This window comes from Macrobrachium nipponense, chromosome 19 (genome assembly GCF_015104395.2).
Source record: "Macrobrachium nipponense isolate FS-2020 chromosome 19, ASM1510439v2, whole genome shotgun sequence".
Taxonomy (NCBI): domain Eukaryota; kingdom Metazoa; phylum Arthropoda; class Malacostraca; order Decapoda; family Palaemonidae; genus Macrobrachium; species Macrobrachium nipponense.
The window spans coordinates 30,398,536-30,419,852 of record NC_061088.1 but is presented as its reverse complement, the minus strand read 5'-3'; the positions used below and the strand labels follow the sequence as shown (position 1 = coordinate 30,419,852).

Below are 21,317 nucleotides of genomic sequence, written 5' to 3'. Positions count from 1 at the left end.
GACTTTTCCTGCGAAGTCAAGCATCCAGGGGATGGGGATTCGTGACGCTCGATTTCGTACCGAATTCGTAGCGAAGACTCTGAACCCTTCGGTTCCTGACGATCGGTTAGAGTCCTTCACAATCCCCTCCCTAATGGACTTCACCGCCTTCGATGCGAAGGAGATGCTGCTTTGTCCTGTGAAAGCGCGACCGCGCTTTCTGAAGAAACTCGACATCCCAGGCTGAGTGTTGAAGACTCTTCGTCAGCACCAAGATGACCTAGAAGTACACTCCCTCGAGTTACACAAGAACTTCTCCGTGGCGCAGGTACTGAAGGCAGGGGTCTGGTACAACCAGACCACTGGCACCTCCTTCTACCTTTTGGATATTGCCCACAGGTCCTTGGATCGTTTTCCTTGGGACCGTGGTGGCTGCTCAACACGTTGTGTAGCTAACCCAGACCCTAGCAGGCTGAACAGCATCGAGTCCTGGTGTGACTGTAAGAATAGATAAGTGAATGAGAGAGTGACTGGCTTCTCTTCCTATCTTTTTCTCCCCCTCTACCTGTGGGTAGAGGGATACGGTCATCACCTTGCTGGATAAGGACGAGATGCCGGTGAGCTACTCGACAGAGCCCCATCCTATCCCTTTCACTAGGGATGGGAGCGAATATCCACCACTTCCTCCTACAAGGGGGGGAAGTGGATGCCAACAAGAGACAAACCATAACTTTATGTTGCCTCTTGCAAATAGGAACTTGTTCTTGTTTGCTGGTACGAAGAGATACACTTGCCTCTCTCTTAGTACTTGGTCCAGAGGTCTGACCATTGATCCTGCGGTGCACACCCCGATCAATCGGACAGAGGCTTGGATCCCTCCCTCGCTCTTACGACCAGGGAGGCATTCCAAGGTTGGGCGAACACCAGTCTGTTCACAAAAGACTCAGATTCCTCCCACCAAGAAGTGAGTCTTCCTATTGTAAAAGGACCGAAGGTTTGTATGCCGTGTCGGAACAAATGACAATTTGTCCAAAATTGCATTTTTCCTAACTATACAAACCTGAGGTCCTTTTACACATAGTCCCACCTCATGCCACCCCTCACTCTGCAGTTTTTGCTTGGGCCAAAAGCAAAAGTGATTTGTTTACCTCCCAGTCGCGCGCGCGCGCCTGTCGGACAAGCAGTTAACTACCGAACCCCTTGTTCGAAAGCTTACGACCTATCCAGCTGCCGCTAGTACCTTCCTATTGTAAAAGGACCTCAGGTTTGTATAGTTAGGAAAAATGCAATTTTGGACAAATTGTCATTTTAATAGTTTTATCACAAAAAGCGCATTTTATGATGAAATTGATTAAAAAAACAGGAATTTGTGGATATTTCTCAGAAAAATGCTGCGAATAGGTGAATTTTCAGCGAATAATGGGTTGTATATATTCCAGGGAGAAATCTGCTAGTATGTGAGTCCACAAATAGGGTTGGGGGGGGGGGGGGGGGGGGGGGGGGCGGCAAATCACTGTATAGTATATACTACCATAATTACACTATCATTAAAATTTCTGAAAGATTACTGAAAGATGAGTTTTTCTGTGAGTGCAACCATAACTCGATGTTTACAATTTCTCAACTGGGCTTTCATACATAAATGTTGATTTCATTGATATGGCATTATTTCACGAATATGCCAGTGATATACGTATGAGGTAAAAATGGTTTTTATTTAAGTAACTTACTAAGTAATTTTGTAGCTAAGAATTCTAAGTACTGGTAGCTAAAATTTGAAAATCGCAGTAGCAATGGTTTTGTTTGGTTATGTCGGTACCCCAGCATAGCAAACTAACCCAGTTTATTTTTACCACCATCAACAAAGGTTGTCATAAGGAGCTCTGAAAATTTGGATCGTTGTTTACTGGTTGTTCAGGATATCAGTGAAGTACCATATATTCTTTTGTCATTCACTATTGGATTTTGTTTATATTTAGTCAGGCATTAGGAAGATTTTATGACTTTAACTGATGATGTCTGACTCAGGAGTGACTAGTATTCGGTACCGTAACAAGAGTTGCAGGAACCATTTGACTTCTGCCATGTATGACGCACACACAGTATTTACTAAGTGTAGGGGGTCAAAGTTGCTCTCTAGAACGAAGATGTTCTGTATGTGTAGGCTTGGATGAGAAGCAGTGGAAGTTTTTGGCTTTTCATTTGTCAAAGATAGAGATAGGCTATGTAAAGCAACTGCTAGACATGAAAGGTTGTTAGCTAGTCAAAAGTTTTTAAAACCATCCTCCAATGTACCTGTTATTTCTATTTTATCGCTAAAACCCAGTGTCTCTTCTATCCTGCCTAATCCTTTACCCAGCTCCCATGTTTCCAAACACAGTGCTGTTGCCAGCCTTGAAAGGAGGTTCGAGTGTAAGTTTGAGTTATTAAATAATTCTTTAGCTCAGTTTGGAGAACCTGTATGTGTGCTTCTCAAACGAGAGAAAAGGGCAGTGTTGATGGTGGAGCTGGCTGTCCACCCTGCCAGTTCTCTTAGGCTAAGGTCCCTGACATACTCCCCACACCTGGGGGAAGTCATACTGGAAGCCCAAGGGAGGTCAATGGGTGTCTCCCAGCTCAGATGAGTCTAGTCCCATGAAACGGCATTGTTGGTGCAACAGTGAGAAGTCTAGACCATTAAAAAGGGCTGCGACTATAGTATCTTGCACCCCTCAGGTATCTTAGGGTCGAGCTCGACCCGGGGAAGTCACAGAAAAGTGGGAAGGACACAAGCAAGGCGAGTATACATCCTGGCCCAACCATGTCATGTAGAGTAAAGTGGTCCCCCCATATTCGCGGGGATGCGTACCAGAAAACAGCCTATTTTGTTAGTTGAAATTAACCCTTAAACGCCGAATGGACGTATTAAACGTCAAGTCGAAATCTCCCCCGATTTCCGAATGGACGTACCATACGTCGGCTCAAAAAAGTTTTTTTAAAAATTCGTGGAAAAATACTTATAGGCCTACCAGCCGAAAACTTTTTAATCACGCGCCTTGGGGATGCTGGGAGTTCACGGATCAAGGCGTTATTTTGTTTACAATCGTTACGCAGGCGCGCAAGCGCGAATTTCTTTCTTATCGCACCAAAAAGTATCAGTGACACATCTCAAAAATTATTTCGTCACTTTGACATAATTTTTGCACCGTTTTAAATTATCCGTTACATGAAGTATTATATATGAAAATGTGTGCAATTTCATTTAAAATACAACAAAAAAATACTCATGATTGTAACTTTTATCAGTTTTGAAATATTTACATATAAATAACAATAAGTGCCAAAATTTCAACCTTCGGTCAACCTTGACTCTACCGAAATGGTCGAAAAACGCAATTGTAAGCTAAAACGCTTATATTGTAGTAACATTCAACTATTTACCTTAATTTTGCAACAAATTGGAAGTCTCTAGCACAATATTTCGATTTATGGTGAATTTATGAAAAAACTTTTTCCTTACGTCCGCGCGGTAACTCTTCCGAAAAAAATCATACATGCGATTGTGGTAATGTTTGCACCATTTTAAAATTAGCCGTTACATAAAGTTTTATATATGGAAATTTGCACAATTTCATGCACAATACAACTAAAAACAACCCATGGTTGTAGCTTTTACCAGTTTTGAAATATTTTCATATAAAAAATGATAAGTGACAAATTTTCAACCTTCGGTCAATTTTGACTCTACCGAAATGGTAGAAAAATGCAATTGTAAGCTAAAACTCTTATATTTTAGTAATATTCAATCATTTACCTTCATTTTGTAACAAATTGGAAGTCTCTAGCACAATATTTCGACTTATGGTGAATTTATGAAAAAAATAAAATTTTCCTTTCGTCCCCGCGGTAACTTCCGAAAAAATCATACGTGCAATTGTGGTAATGTTTGCACCATTTTAAATTAGCCGTTACATAAAGTTTTATATATGAAAATGTGGGCAATTTCATGTAGAATACAATGAAAAATAATTGAAGGTTGTAGCTTTTCTCATTTTTGAAATATTTGCATATAAATCACGATAAATAGAATAAAAACCACGTTCGGTCAACTTTGACTCTACCGAAATGGTCAAAAATGCAATTGTAAGCTAAAACTCTTACAGTATCGTAATATTCAATCATTTACCTTCATTTTGCAACAAATTGGAAGTCTCTAGCACAATATTTCGATTTATGGTGAATTTATGAAAAAAACTTTCCTTCCCTCCGCGCGCTGATTCTCCGCCATAAATCTCCGAATTGCGTGCATCGAATTCTCGGAAAATTTGCTCCGTTTCATATTGGGCATTTCATAGAGTTTTATATATGAAAATGTGCGCAATTTCATGTAAAATAAAATGAAAAATATTTGAAGGTTGTAGCTTTTCTCATGTTCAAAATATTTGCATATAAATCACGATAAATAGAAAAAAAACCACGTTCGGTCAACTTTGACTCTACCGAAATGGTCAAAAAACGCAATTGTAAGCTAAAACTCTTACAGTATCGTAATATTCAATCATTCGTATTCATTTTGAAACAAATTGGAAGTCTCTAGAACAATATTTAGATTTATGGTGAATTTTTGAAAAAATCATTTTTTTACGTCCGCGCGTTACGAATTCGTACATCATTTTGTGATAATATTTTTCCGGTGTTGCTTTTATTGTTTTACAATGTATTATATATCAAAATGATTGCAATTTAGTGTACAATACAACGAAAAAAAAAGAAACTTGTTAGCTTTTACCGTTTTTTTACACAGCGTGATTTTAATACAATTATGTATGAATTTTTTTTTTCGCTACCATATATCGCATTATTTACATATGATAATTATATTATTTTTCATTTCTGATGATTGCATACTAAACTTCAGGCAATGACAAAAAAGGGAGCCAAAAATGAACTCTTAATCTTCAAAACTAAGCGCGCTGTGATTTTTTAAAAAAATTATTTTTTCCCCTTCCGCGCTCACTCAAAATCGGCTCCAGCATTCGGGGGAGTTTTAGATTTTTACCGCTTCGGCGTTTAAGGGTTAAGAAAAACCCACTAACAATTTTTGTACTTGGTTTTTTAATAGTTTTATCACAAAAAGTGCATTTTATGATGAAATTGATTGAAAAACCAGGTATTTGTGGATATTTCTCATACAAAAATACTGCGAATATGCGAATTTTCTGGAATAATGCGGGGAAACGTTCCCAAGAGAAATCAGCAAATGTGTGAGTCCATGAATCCAGAGAATGCAAATATGGGGGGTCCACTGTAGTGGCCACTTGCAGGTCGATCACCCACACATTCGTGACAGCCGATAATTTATAGGAAAAAAACATGTTTTTCAACATACACTCGGGGTCAAGCACACAACACATCTATCCAGGGTTAATCTGGAGGTGAACTTCATCATGAGAAGGCATTACACATTTTCTACCTTTCTCTTACAACAAGTTCTAACCAAGATTAGCTTTAAAATGGAAAATAGGTTAGTCTTGGCTTTTTCTTTACTCCCCTTAAAGAGAAAATTTGATGTGTTAGTGAAGAAGTGTCTTCCAATTGCTAGGACACAATTCCACCACAGTGTTCTTTCAAGTCATGTGGCACATCATGCAGAACTGAAGCCGTCTTTAAGCATGGCTGTGCCTAAAGTGTCAGCTTCAATGAAAGCTCAGATTTTCTCTGGGCCATGACAGGGAGTTCAACCTTATCCTTCCTCATGAAAAAGCCTCTGTCCCTTTCAGCCATCTTTTAAGCTCTCACCTAAAAAAAAGAGGCAAGTGGAAGGAGGTAGAAATTCATTATGTCATTGGGCAATGTAGCAGTTACAGGGGCTGGGACCTTTGGTAGCTGTGTCCTTTTGGATGATTATAGGCTGCTTTCAAGGACTGCCACCCTTCCCTCCCTTTCTTACCAACTAGTATAGAGCCAACCTTCTGGGATTACCTGGAAGTTCTGTTGACAGAGGAAAGGGTAATGCTGGAGAAGATGCATTGGAAGTTTTAGATGATCTGTTCCCGGGTTTCTAAGGTAATTTCTTTCTGATCAAGAAGTCTGGGAAAGTGGATGCTGGTTATCAACCTTTCTCCACTGAATGGTTTGTTCTTCAGACTTGAGTTAAGGTGGAAGCAAGATGTACCATGTTGGACTTCAAGGATAAACTAAACATTCTTTATTTTTGGCTACAAGAAACAGAAAATTTGTAGTTACATTACTTATAGGCAGAGCCGTATATAGAGAGAGTTTGGCCATGCTCAGAACCACTCAGGCGACGTCACTGACTGATGGGCGCCATCTTGCCTCTGTCTAACACTGCCACACCAGAGCCGTCACGGGGGGAAACTAAAACCTTTGGTATTGACTATTTTGTAGTGAGCGCATGACATTGGATTGTATTTAGTGCCATCACATCAGACATGGGGAGTGCAAATCGGGCCTTTCTTAAGAGTTTTGGCATTATTTGTGCCTGGAACTGTAAAATTGTTAATAAGATAGCTCATCCTATTAGCAAAGAACAATTTCTTTACTTCATGCATGATGTACCACATATTATAAAGAACTTGTGGTCATGTCTAGTGAATGGTAATATCATTCATTATAGTGATGGCATGGTAAAACAGTTTGATTTGCCATTGAAGGAGGTGACAACTGAACATGCCAAAAGTTTGATATCTTTTCAGGAAGGCAAAGATCTGAAGCTTGCGCCAAAACTCACTGAAGCTCATGTAAATCCATCTCATTCTGAGAAAATGGAAGTATTAGGTGCTTTAAATTTCTTTAACAGTTCAGTAAAAGCAGGACTTCATTACTTGTTGAACGTAAAGGATACAGTAAAGACTTACAACAGCTTGGTTCATTGGTCTGATAAATAATTGGTTCGATTTAATGCCAAGCATACATCCAATCATGGCACTAAGTAACATAATGAATTCTGTTATGCAAGACATTACTGCATCTTGAGCAAGTTGTAAGTGTTTCATGAAATACTATTGCAGTTAATGCATAGTGGAAGCCAGTTCAAACTAGTGATATTGTCTACCACTGTGATTCTTAATTTCCAAAATAATTGTGGCCAAAGGTCACAGATTTTTACTGATGCCCAGATTCACTCAAGATTGTCTAGAAAACTTGTTTAGCTCCATAAGACTGAAATACCCAGTGCTAACTGCCTTAGAATTTCGACAGTCTCTGAAATTGATATCCGTTGCATAATTTCTGAGATGCTCAAGTGTAAGTAATTATAACGTAGATGACCGCGAGTTTCTAGCTGACTTTCTTAATAAGCCAAATGGTGAAACAAATGGTGATGCTGAAAATGAAATGAGATACTTGATTTTGACCAATTCTCAAGTGACAATTTAATTAATCAAGCAGAACTGAGCAGCCTACATTATAGTGCTGGTTACTGCATAAAAAAGGTTAAAAAGTCAAATCATCATTGTATGTTTAATCATCAAACAATAAAGAGTAACCAGTCAACACAGACAGATCCTTCTCAAAGTTTGACTCAATTAAAAGAATATCGAGAAAACTGCCTAGTCTATAACACAGATGCCTGCTTCAGTTTATTTCAGAATGCAGAAAATATTGTTTGGGCAAATGAAAATAGTTTTGGAAACGACCAATTTATTAGGACCACTAGTGCCTTTGGTAAACACTCGGACAAAAAATATAACCTTTCCTTCTTGCCATGACGTTAAGGATAGATTCCTGAAGTTTTTCTTCACTTTAAGATTACATATTTATGCTAATAAACAAGAGAATTTTTCAGTCATTAAAATCAAAAGGAAAGAAGGTGATTTAGGGAGTAAGAGTATGATGAGAAAAGCTGTAATGAATATAGGTAAACAGTTAATTTCATACAATCAACTTACCTGTCAGATATATACTTAGCTAAGACTCCGTCGTCCCCGACAGAAATTCATATTTCGCGCCACTCGCTACAGGTAGGTCAGGTGATCTACCGGCCTGCCCTGGGCAGCAGGACTAGGAACCATTCCCGTTATCTATCATATTTTCTCTGTCGCCGGTGGTATCAACATTGTTGTTACTACCTCCTGACTGGAATTTGCTTTTCAAGGCAATTGATCATCTTTATTGGACTTTTTGGTGACGTACCTGGATCGTTGTTTTGGCATTCGCTACCGTGGACTGGATTTGGACTTGCTTTTGATTTTTCTACTAGAATGTCTGATTCAAGTGTTAGTGTGAGAGTGTGTGTGAATGTAGACTGCAAGGTGAGGATACCGAAGGCTTCGGTTGATCCTCACACTGTATGTCGTAAGTGTAGAGCGTTTGAATGTTCTTTGGCTAACACCTGTCATGAGTGTGAAAGGTTGAATGCTAATGAATGGAAGACTCTAACTTCTTACTTGAAGAAGTTAGAGAGGGATAGATTTAGACGGGCTGCACAAAAGGGTGTGAGTACAAGGCCTATTGAGCTTTTTCTTGAGTCTAACTCTTCTTTAATTAATGAATTTAATTCTCCCTCTGTATCTGAGCCCTCACAGTCTTTGCATTCAGATTCGGCTTCTGAAATTGCCGATCTGAAGGCTACTCTTCATAAGATGAGGACCAAAATGGCGGCCATGCAAGGGAAGGAAAGTGATAGTGACATGTTGAGTGAAGTGAGTGCTCCCAGTGTTGTCTCTGCGACGCTCCCAGGCCTAGACCTCTTCCAAGCTCCCATACCCAGAGGAGAAAGAAAGTCGAAAGCCTTACGGAGGTTGTGGAGAATCCCCACCGGTCAGGCGTCCCTTCAGCAGGCTCTGTCTCGCAACAGACTGCTCAGGACCGCTTCAAGAGGAGCGTCCTGCGTGAGTGTTTCTCTTCGTCCGGTTCTCCTTCACCTAAACGAGGGTGGAAGGACTCGGACCTTTCCAGGCCCCTGAAAAGGCACTGGAAAGAACCCGCTTTTGACTCGAGCCCGGAACGCTTCTCTGATGAAGCCCCCTCTTCTATCAAGAAGGCGAAGATGGTCTCGACGTCTCCCCGTTCTGATTTAGAGGATCGTACGCCTTCAAGGTCTCCCTCTTCTCCCATTGAAGAGGATTGCTGGAGTAGCTTCAAAGAGGATCCTGTTAGCTGTACAAGAACAGTTAGCCTCTTTGGTCGGAGTCCTTTCAAGAGATCCTCCTCGCAAAAAGGACGTTAGGCTTCCTGTTAAGAAGTCTCGTCTCCTTTCACCTGCCAGGCGCGAGACTCCAACCAGGCGTGAGGCCTCTTCTTCCAGGCTTGAAGCGTCAGCCAGGCGCGAGGCGCCAGACAGACAAGAAGAGCCTTCCAGGTGCGAGCAGCCAACCAGGCGCGAGCAGCCTGCCAGACGTGAGGAGCTAACCAGGCGTGAGAAGCCAGCCAGGCGTGAAGAGCCAACCAGGCGCGAGGAGTCAGCCAGGCGCGAGGCGCCAGCCAGGCGTGAGGAATCAGCCAGGCGAGAGGCGCCAGCCAGGCGCGAGGCGCCAGCTCTGCTTAAGAGAGACTCAGTGCATTCTCTTAGTCCCTCTCCTATTAGGAGTTTGTCTCCTGTAGAGAGAGAGGTTTGGGAAGATCCTCCTGAATTTAAGGCGGATTCTCCTCCGGAACCCTGTGTTGACGACGATTCGGAAGACGAGGCTCGTGGTAGAGAAGGACTCTCAAGCTATAAAGTGTTGACAGCCCTTCTTCTTCAGGAATATGGGGATGCGTTAACACCTGCCGCTCCTCCTTCTCCTCGATCTCTGTTTTCGAGTTCGAAGGTTCCTAAGTCTTCGTCGGTTCTGAAGATGAGACCTACCATCTCTATGAAGAGGGCTCTCCAGTCTCTTAACAACTGGATGAATACGAAGAAGGAGCTTGTCAGAACTATCTTCTGTATGCCCCCGGCGAGACTTACTGGCAGAAGAGGTATATGGTACCAGACTGGGGAGAATATGGGCCTCTCTCTCCCAGCCTTGGCTGAAGCAGATTTTTCTACTTTAGTTGATGCCTCTCGTAGACATGGCCTGAACTCGGCTCGTGTGACTTGGGGTATTTCTGAGCTGGACCATCTCCTCAAGGGACTCTTCCATGTATTGGAAGTCTTCAATTTGCTGGACTGGTCCCTTGGGGTGATGTCCAAGAAGGCCCATGACTCGGAGGGTCTAGACCCTGAAGTCCTGCTTTGTATCTTGTCATGCATTGACAAGGCGGTGCAAGATGGCTCGGGAGAAGTCTCCTCCCTCTTTGGAGCGGGACTTCTGAAGAAAAGGACTGTGTTCAGTGCCTTTCTAACCAAGGCTGTTTCCCACTCTCAGAGAGCAGCCCTTATTTACGCTCCCATGTCTGACTTTTTGTTTCCTTCTCAGTTAGTGAAGGACATTTCCCGCTCACTAACTGAGAAGGCGACGCAGGATCTTCTCCTTCAGTCTTCAAGGAAGAAGAGACCGGCTGTAGTGGTTGAGAAGAAAGGGCTGAGTACGTCGCTTCAGCTCTTTCGAGGAGGCCCTCCCTCCAGAGCTCCCTCAAAAAGGAAAGCTCCTGAGAGGAGAGGTAGATCTGCCTTCCGTCCCTTTAAGAAAGGAAAATGAGACAGCGAACCTCCAAACACCAGTAGGTGCCAGGCTACTCGGATTTGCAGAGGCCTGGACACTCATCAACACGGACGCCTCATCGATGTCTGTAATCAGGAAGGGATATTTTATCCCCTTCCAGGACAGTCCTCCCCTTACGACAACTCCGCGGGAACTGTCAGCCAGATACAGGGACCCTGTACTGAGGGATACTCTTCGTCTGATGGTGGATCAAATGTAGGACAAGAGGGCGATAGAACTAGTGCTGGATCAAAACTCCCCGGGGTTTTACAATCGTCTTTTTCTGGTTGCAAAAGCCTCGGGGGGCTGGAGACCAGTACTAGACGTCAGCGCTCTGAACAAATTTGTTCAGAAGGAGAAGTTCTCTATGGAGACTTCGGCCTCAGTCCTTGCGGCTATGCGACAAGGAGATTGGATGGTGTCTCTGGATCTCCAGGACGCCTATTTTCACGTCCCGATTCACCCTTCTTCGAAGAAGTACCTCCGTTTCATGACGGGGGGAAGGATCTTTCAGTTCAGGGCCTTGTGTTTCGGCCTGTCCACAGCTCCTCAGGTCTTCACAAGCCTGATGAAGAATGTGGCGAGGTTTCTTCACCTCAAAGGTATAAATATCTCTCTGTATCTGGACGACTGGCTCATCAGGGCCAGATCAGAGAGACAGTGTTTGGAGGACCTTATATTGACCCTAAACCTGATCAAGTCGTTGGGATTGCTCGTGAACCTCGAGAAGTCGCAGCTGATCCCCAGACAGAACTTAGTCTATCTGGGGATTCAGATGGATTCTCGGGGTTTCGAGTATTTCCTTCGCAAGAGAGACTCGTGAGAGGCTTGGAAAAAGTCTCTCTCTTCTTAGGGAAAGAACGTACTTCGGCGAGGGAATGGTTGAGCCTTCTGGGGACCCTTTCCTCGCTCGAACAGTTCTTTCCTCTAGGAAGACTTCATCTGCGTCCTCTTCAGTTCTTCCTCAAGAGATCTTGGAGTTGGAAGACCGGACTTCTCTCCGACAGTTTTCTCATTCCAGTGGAAATGAAACCTCACTTGGAATGGTGGTTGTCCCCTTTGAAAGAGAACAAGGGAATCTCCCTGGAGGTTCTGAACCCAAGCCGAGTGTTGTATTCCGACGCGTCGGAGAAGGGTTGGGGAGCAACCCTGGGAACGAGAGAGGTGTCAGGCACCAGGAAGGCAGCTCAGGTGTCCTGGCACATAAATTGCAAAGAACTATTAGCCGTACATTTGGCTCTAAAGTTCTTCGAACCGTTTGTGACAAACAGTGTAGTCCAAGTGAACGTGGACAACACCACCGCTCTTGCCTACATTCGGAAACAAGGAGGGACACATTCCGTTTTCCTATACGAACTAGCAAGAGATCTGCTTCTTTGGGCCTCCCAGAGGAACATCTCCCTCCTAACGAGATTTGTTCAGGGAGCAAGGAACGTCAGGGCAGACAGGCTGAGCAGGAGAAGCCAGGTCCTTCACACAGAGTGGACCCTCCACTCAGAAGTGTGTCAGAGTCTCTGGTCTCTTTGGGGCACTCCTCATGTGGATCTCTTCGCCACATTCCTCTCCAAAAGACTGGAAGTCTTTTGTTCAGTGGTAGAAGACCCCAGAGCTCTCATTGTCGACGCCTTCCTGCTAGATTGGTCTCATGTAGACGTATACGCTTTCCCCCCTTTCAAGATTCTGGGACAAGTACTGAAGAAGTTCGTGGCTTCGAACGGGACAAGGATGACCCTGATAGCCCCCTTTTGGCCGGCACAAGATTGGTTCACAGAGGTAGTGGAGTGGACAGTAGACTTCCCCAGATCCCTTCCAAGAAGGATAGATCTTCTCAGACAGCCACACTTCGAGAGGTATCATCAAAACCTCCCCGCTCTCGCTCTGACTGCCTTTCGACTATCGAAAGACTTGTCAGAGCGAGAGGGTTTTCTTGCAAGGCTGCAAGCGCGATCGCTAGAGCCCGCAGAGCTTCCACTAGACGAGTCTATCAGTCTGAGTGGGAGGTTTTTAGAAGGTGGTGTAAGTCTTAAGAAGTTGTCCTCCTCCAGTACCTCTGTGACCGAAATCGCTGATTTCTTGTTGTTCCTTAGAGAGGACTCTCACCTGTCTGTATCCACAATAAAGGGATACAGGAGCATGCTGTCGGCAGTCTTCAGAAATAGAGGCCTAGAGCTTGCTGATAATAAGGATCTACACGATCTTTTAAGATCCTTTGAGACTACAAAGTCTAGGGAACCAGCTCCTCCTAGATGGAACCTTGATGTGGTCCTCAAGTTCCTATCATCTGAAAGATTCGAGCCTCCTCATCTAGCCTCGTTTCGAGATTTAACAAGGAAATGCTTGTTTCTCTTGTCTCTAGCTACAGCCAAAAGGATTAGTGAGCTGCATGCCCTAGAAGATGAAGTGGGATTCAACAGAGACTCGGCCATCTGCTCGTTTAAAACACTATTTCTGGCCAAAAATGAAAACCCCTCGAATCCCTGGCCCAAGAACTTCGAGGTTAAAGGCTTATCGAGTCTCGTAGGTAGAGAAGCGGAAAGGTCTCTTTGCCCTGTAAGAGCGCTAAAATTCTACCTGCAGAGGAAGAAACAGATAGGAGGCTCTAGACAAGGTCTTTGGTGCTCGATTAAAGACCCCACAAGACCTATGTCCAAGAATGCTCTAGCTTTCTTTGTAAGGAACGTCATTACAGACGCTCACAAGCTCTGTCCTGACGACACTTTTCGACTCTTGAGAGTGAAAGCTCATGAGGTAAGAGCAGTGGCGACGTCTCTCTCTTTTCAAAAGAATATGTCGCTAAAGAATATCTTGGAAGCGACATATGTATTGGAGGTGCAACTCAGTATTTGCATCTTACTACCTGAAAGACGTTCGCGTGACCTACGAGAAATGTTTTTCTCTGGGTCCGTTCGTGTCTGCGGATACGATCCTGGGTATGGGAGCTAGCACCAATCCTTAATTTTGTGCATACCTTCTACTAGATATGTTCTAGACTTTCTGCTGACAAAAAGGGCTAGATGCCGCACTGGTGGCCAGTCACTGTTGTTCAGTAAGGAACTCTTGTGATATCTTTTTAGAGGAGTATTATTATTTTTTTTAAAATTTATGTATGTGTGCGTATTGTGTTTTTGAGTTATGGTTGTTTTGAAGAGTTTGGGGATAACTCGAAACAATCTTTTATACTAACATGGTGGTTAGGATCAGGTGGTCAGGATTGGTTGTGTGCTCCTTCATAAGGTGTATTGTCATATAAGTGGATCAGCACCCATTGACAAAGTCCTTTCAGGCTCTGCCGAGTAAGCGGATAAGACCCCATCGGCAGACCCACAAGAACTCTTGGCCATAGATCACATATCTCGCTAAAGTTTCTTGAGGTGATGCAGACTCCCGGGCTACAGCCACGAAGTCTACCACCTATCAGGTAGGAACCAAGGTTTTTTTTTTATACCTACAACATATGTTGTTACCTGTCTATTCCATATATTAGCTGTCTCTTACCCTCCACCAAAGGGTGCCAATCAGCTAAGTATATATCTGACAGGTAAGTTGATTGTATGAAAATGATATTGTTATGATACAATAAAGTTTCATACATACTACCTGGCAGAATATATACGATAATGGCCCACCCAGCCTCCCCGCAGGAGACAGGTGGAAGAGAGAAAATATGATAGAAAACGGGAATGGTTCCTAGTTCTGCCGCCCAGGGCAGGCCGGTAGATCACCTGACCTACCTGTAGCGAGTGGCGCGAAATTTGAATTTCTGTCGGGGACGACGGAGTCTTAGCTAAGTATATATCTGCCAGGTAAGTATGTATGAAACTTTATTGTATCATAACAATATCATTTTTGAAATCATGTATAATACTTCATAATACTTATGTATTTTAAAGTTAAAACTGTAACAAAGTTATAAACTATCATGAGTGTTTTAATAAACATCTTAATGGTTGAGAGAGGATAGAGAGAAGAGAAGAGAGAGAGAGGAAGAAGGGAGAGAGAGAGAGAGAGAAGCGAGAGAGAGAGAGAGAGAGAGAGAGAGAAGAGAGAGAAGAGAACATCGCTCAGGTGCATGAAACGTGGCTGAACAGGACAGGAGCAAGATGGCGGCCTGTCAAAAGGTTGGCCAAACTCTCTATATACGGCTCTGCTTATAGGTAGTTAACAGCAAACTTGAAAACCAAAATGAATAAATAAATATTTCAACCTTTCTTTCACAACAATGCACTAACAAAAATAGTGAAGAAGGTGGAAATAAATTAACTTTAAAGTAAAATGTAATTGAGAAAGAAAAAACAATGTAAATTTTTAAAGACACCAGGTTGTTGCTGACTTGGCTGACAATGACATTTGAGATTGTTAAAGGATACTGGTAGGTTCAGGTGGCAATAGTGTCACCAGAAAATGCTTCTCCTGCATTAGCAGGTTATTGACTGTGATGAGGGCATATGATTGTTAGGTTGTTATTTGATTTTCATTTAAAATTAGTTTAAATCAAATATGTGAGAATTGTTCCTTCATATTAATATCTTGTATGTTTTTGTATTCTAGATACAAGGGGGTGATCCAGAAGGTACAGGAAAGGGAGGACAGTCAATATGGGGGGAACCTTTTAAAGATGAATTCCGTGCCAATTTGTCACATAAAGGTCGAGGTGTGCTCTCCATGGCCAATTCTGGACCAGACAGCAATAAGAGTCAATTGTAAGTTATTTTTCTTCTTGAAGATTTTGTACACATATATTGTGATTTATGATATTTGCACTTTTTTTTTTTTTAATTGGCATACTTTTACTTAGTAACTTTGTGCCCTTAGAACACATCATCAAGAGTGCAGCACAAGTACGTAGGTATACACTAACATTGTTGTTACAACTGATGCGTGAGATGTGCTCTTTGGCAGTTCAGTGCTTGCAATTTTATTGCATAAGTATCTTGTTTGATATGTATCTATTTCAGTTTCATTACATACCGATCCTGTACTCATTTGGATGGTAAACACACAATTTTTGGACGTGTAGTTGGAGGATTAGCTACTCTATCTGCCATGGAGGCTATTGAAACTGATAATAAGGATGTTCCAATTGAAGATATAATTATTGAGGATACATCCATCTTTTGGGATCCATTTAAAGAAGCTGATGAGCAGGTAAATTTTACTGTATGATGATATACATTTATTTAATATAACTCATAAGCTGTAAGAAAAGATTTTATTTTTCATTTTACTGTAGTGTCTTACCAAGCAATTACATAGCTGTAGGTTCCCTATCGTGGCAGACCAAAATTGAGATTTTGCGGTGGCACTGCCATCGGTAGTGTAGGTGACAGGTATCCACCCACTTCCGGACTCCAGGTATGAACATACCACACTTCTCATGTTTTGTTTTCTGCAGGCTTCTTGGTTAACATTCGGTGATTTTAAGTAGACAATTTTCATACATTCAACTTCCCTGTCAGATATATACTTAGCTATAGACTCCGTCGTCCCGACAGAAATTCAAATTTCGCGGCACACACTACAGGTAGGTCACGTGATCTACCCGCTCCTGCCGCTGGGTGGCAGGAATAGAACCATTACCATTCTTGAGCCAGATTTTCTCTCGCCAGGACGGGTAACATCGTTTGCTAGTTCCTCCTGACTTTGACTTTCGAATTTCATTACGCCGTTGATCTTTTGGACTGCTATTTGGTGACGTATTGGATCTCTGGTTTGGCATACGCTATTGTGGACTGTTTTTTTATTTTGGATTTGGAATTTTCTCATAATGTCTGACGTTTCGATTTTCGTTAAAGTGTGTGTGAATGAGAGTTGTTAAGTGAGACTACCGAAAGCTTCGGTAGATCCTCACACCACTTGTAAGAATTGTAGAGGGAATGTATGCTCACAATTGAATCATGTGATGAATGAAAGGATTTGAATGAGGAGGAATGGAAGATGCTTGATTCCTACTTGAGAAAGTTGGAAAGGGATAGGGCTAGAAAAGCCTCTTCCAAAAGTGTGAGTAGGTCGGTCTCTAACGAGCCAGTTAGCGGGCGATTGCCTATCTCCAACCCAATTGTTTCCTCCCATACAGCTTTACCTTCTCAATTATCCGACTCGGCAAGTTCAACATCGGAAATTGCGAGTCTGAAAGCCTCGCTTCTGGAAATGGAGCGTAAACTAAAGGAATTAGAAGGTAAGCGCAGTGAAAGTGTTCCCAGTGAAGTGGAGGGTGCGTCTGATCGGCTCTGTCTCGCTCCCAGGTCTAGACCTCTTTCAAGCTCCCAAGCCCAGAAGAGAATGTCGAAAACCGCAGGGAGGTTTCAGAGAATCCCCACCGGTCAGGCGTCCCTCGGCAGATTCTGTAGTTGCGTCCCAGACTGCCAAGGATAGTCATTGGAAAGACGTCCTGAAACAGTGCTTTTCTTCATCTGATTTGTCTTCGAAGAAAGGATGGAGTTCGGATAGATTATCGAGACCTTCGAAGAGATCGTGGAAGTCTCCAGCATTTTATTCTAGCCCTGAAGAATTTCCGGAAGAATATCCTCCGGAAAAGAGGAGAAAGGAGGTTTATTCAGATGCTCCTTCTCCTTCATTGGAGATCGAAAAAGAGGTCGTAGCTACGAAGATTTTGTTTGGAGAATATGCAAAAGCAGGTATCTTCATTAGTAGGGAGTGCTTAAGAAGGATCCTCCTAGGAGGAAGGATAAATTCCTTCCAATTAAAAGATCCCGTCCTATGGAACTCTCTGAGAACTCGGACGAGGCTCCTGCCAGGAGCCTGGCGCCAGCCAGACGTCAGGCTCCTGTCAGGCGCAAAGCGCCGTCAAGGTGAGAGGATTTGTATGGATATCTAGAAGAGCCTGAATCTCCTACTAGAAGAAAAGCGCCTGAGGCGCCTGGATCGAGGTGCAAACCTTCTGAAACTTCGGAAGTCAGACGTAAGGCGCTTAGGACTCCTGAAATGAGACGCAAAGCGTCTGGGGCGCCTGAATCAAAAACTCAAGGCGCCTGAAATGAGGCGCGAAGTGCCAAGAAGCGCCTCTGGAGCGCCTGGAAACGAGGCGCAAAGACGCCTGGAGAGCCTGAAGCGCCTGAAACAGGCGCAAAGCGCCTTCTGGAGCACCTGAAATGAGGCACAAAGCGCCTGAAGCCAGGCGCAAGGCGCCTGAGGAGCCTGATCTTAGGCGTAAAGAGCCTAAACCGACTACCAAGCGTCGAGCGCCTGACATCCATCATATGACAAGCAGGCGCAAAGACTTATACAAATTAGAAGGACCAAGCTTCAGGCGCTATGATTCGGAAGCTTTATCGGAGTTTGAGGCAGACTTGGAGGCTCCTCTTTGGGATTTTTCTCAGGATCAGTTTTCTCCTGACAGGGTCTCTAGACGTCGCACAGGCGGCCGTAGCCCCTGTCAGGAAGGACTTGATTCTGCAAAAAGGGAGAGACATTTAAGGACTTCTCCTGATAGGGACGAGAGTTGTCGCACAGGCGGCCGTCGTCCTTGTCAGGAGGGTCTTAGTGTAAAAGGGCAACATCGGCCTTCACCCTGGCAGGGACTCAAGATGTTGCACAGGCGGGCCGTAGCCCTTGTCAGGTTGCAGTCGGTGTTGCCTACGAGCCCTTCACCTTCCCGAGAAGAGGAGTCCTCCTCCAGTTTGCGCACTCATCTCCGAATAAAGCTCAGCAAGAATTAGAAGATGTCTCGGACTCTGAAGAAAATAAGGGGGCAGGTCTTACAGACTATTAAGACATTGACAGCCCTCTTATTAAAAGAATTTGGAGAGTCCCTGAGTCCTGCTGCCTCCTTCCTCCTCTTGGTCTTTATTTTCAAGTACGAAGACTGCAAAGTCTCCTCCTTTTTGAAGATGCAACCGACCATCTCAATGAAGAGGGCTTTGCAGTCTTTCGGAAATTGGCTTAAAAACAACCGGAGGGGGCAAGAAAGACTGTGTTTACCTGTCCCCCCTTCCAGGCTATCGGGAAGGAGAGGGATTTGGTTACGAACACAGGGAATCTACGGGACTTGCTCTTCCCTCCTCTGCTGAAGCGAACTTCTCGACCTTGGTGGACTCGGCGAGGAGACACGCACTTCCATCAGCCAAAACAAGCTGGACAATGTCCGAAATGGACCATCTCCTCAAGGGAATATTCCATGTCTTGGAAGTTTTTAACTTCCTAGACTGGTCCCTTGGGGCTTTGGCCAAGAAGACGCAAGACCCTCAGTTTTTAGAGCCAGAAGTCTTGCATAGCGTGCTGGCCTGTATGGATAAGGCGGTGCAGGATGGATCGGCTGAAGTGGCATCCCTTTTCGGGGCAGGAGTAATTGAAGAAGAGGTCTGTCTATAGTTCTTTTCTACCAAGGCAGTCTCTCCAGTACAGAGGACTTCTCTTTTATATGCCCCTCTGTCTAAACAATTGTTTCCTTCTCAGTTAGTGAGGGATATTTCCCACACTCTTACTGAGAAGGCAACACAAGATTTGCTGGTACAATCTGCTAAGAAACCTAGACCAGCGGCTCTTGTCACGAAGAGGGATCCAAGAACTGCCCAACAGCCCTTTCGAGGTAGCACTTCTAGCCGAGCCCCAAGGAAGAGAGGAGGGGGAAAAGAGGAAGATCGTCTATCAGAGTCCCGAGAAAGAATCCTAAATGAGGTTCCAGTCCTCCAAGCACCAGTAGGGGCCAGGCTTCTGAGATTTTCAGAAGCATGGCTTCAAGAAAAGCGATTCTTGGTCCCTACAAGTTCTCAAGAAAGGATTCCTCATCCCCTTCAGGAACAGACCTCCATTGACAACGACACCGAGGGAGCTGTCAGCGAGATACAAAGACCCTGTAAAAAGAGATGCCCTTCTCGGGTTGGTGCAGCAGATGTTGGAGAAGGAGGCCATCGAGAGAGTACAGGATCTGCCACTCTCGGGGCTTTTACAATCGCCTCTTTTTGGTGCCAAAAGCCTCGGGAGGGTGGAGGCGGTCCTGGACGTGAGTGCATTGAACCGCTTCGTGGAGAAGACGAAGTTCTCCATGGAGACATCCAATTCGGTCCTCTCTGCTTTCCGTCCAGGAGATTGGATGGTCTCCCTTGACCTTCAAGATGCTTACTTTCACGTCTCCCTGCATCATTCGTCGAAGAAATATCTTCGGTTCATGGTGCAGGGAAGGATTTATCAGTTCAGGGCTTTGTGCTTCGGACTCTCGACAGCTCCTCGGGTGTTTACGGCATTGATGAGGAGCGTAGCAAGATGGCTACATCTGAAGGGGTGAGAATATCGCTTTACTTAGACGACTGGCTTATAAGAGGCACAGTCAAAACAACAGTGTTTGGAGGACTTGGAGATAACTCTGCAATTAGTCAGATCTCTCGGATTGCTCGTGAACCTCGGGAAATCTCACACGATCCCCAGCCAGACCATCGTCTATCTGGGGATTCGGATGGATTCTTGGGGTTTTCGAGCGTATCCATCCCAAGAAAGGATTGGGAAAGGGGTGGAAAAGATCTCGGTCTTCCTAGAGAAAGAACGAAGCTCAGCGAGGGAATGGCTCAGTCTTTTGGGTACCCTTTTCGTCGCCAGAGCAGTTCATTTCTCTGGGGAGGCTGCACATGAGACCCTTGCAGTTCCATCTAAGGAGAAGTTGGAAACAGGAAGAAGGGAGATCTTACGGATACCTTTCCCATAGAGGAGAACATCAAACACCACTTGCGATGGTGGTTAGAATCCTCTAAGAAGGAACGAAGGAGTGTCCTTGTCTCTTCAGAACCCTCACTAGTGTTGTTCTCCGACGCCTCGGAGACGGGTGGGGAGCAACACTAGGGACGAAGGAGGTGTCAGGCACTGGACGGAAGAACAGAAGACCTGGCACATAAACGCAAAAGAGCTCATAGCCATACACTTGGCACTGAGACATTTCGAGAACGAAAGTCAGAGGCGTGGTGGTCCAGGTCAACTCGGACAACACCACGGCTCTGGCATATATCAGAAAACAAGGGGGACACACTCTTTCTCCCTTTACGAGCTGGCAAGGGATCTGTGATCGGAGGAAAGAGGGATACGGCTCCTGACGAGGTTCGTTCAAGGAGGGAGAAACATAAGAGCGGACAGATTGAGCAGAAAGAACCAGGTCCTTCCAACAGAATGGACCTTCATTCACAAGTCTGCCAGCAACATATGGTCTCTTTGGGGAAGCCTCAAGTAGACCTATTTTGCAACGTTCCTCTCCAGAAGGATTGAGAACTTTTGCTCGTTGGGGGGACGATCCCAGAGCCCTGTTCGATCGATGCCATGCTCATGAACTGGACGGGCATAGACTCGTATGTTTTTTCCCCCATTCAGATGCTGGGGGAAGTAATGAGGAAGTTTGTGTCCTCGGAAGGAATGAGGATGACATTGATCGCTCCCTATTGGCCTGCAAAGAGAATGGTTCACAGAGGTACAGGAATGGATAGTGGACTTCCCCAGATCTCTTCCCATAAGGACAGATCTGCTCAAACAACCCCACTTCGAGAGGTACCACAAAAACATCCACGTTCTCGCCCTGACTGCCTTTCGACTATCGAAAGACTGGTCAGAGCGAGAGGCTTTTTCTCGCAAAAGCTGCAAAAGCAATTGCTAGAGCAAGAAGGTCCTCAACCATGCGGATATACCAATCGAAGTGGGAAGTTTTCCGTAGATGGTGCAAGGCGAAGAAGCTGTCCTCCTCCGATACCTCTGTGACCGAAATTGCTTGATTTTCTTTTATATTTACGAGAATAATCTCAGCTAGCAGTGTCAACCATTAAAGGTTATAGAAGCATGTTGTCT

General features: G+C 44.2%; 1 protein-coding gene across 1 annotated transcript in view; it reads left to right on the top strand.

The window, feature by feature from the left end:
• LOC135215566 (RING-type E3 ubiquitin-protein ligase PPIL2-like) overlaps nt 1-21,317 on the top strand; it is a 233,628-nt gene that overhangs the window by 135,723 nt on the left and 76,588 nt on the right. Inside the window, exon 8 of the mRNA XM_064250426.1 lies at nt 15,090-15,241. Coding sequence (XP_064106496.1) covers nt 15,090-15,241 — 152 coding nt within the window. The remainder of the gene's footprint in view (nt 1-15,089; nt 15,242-21,317) is intronic.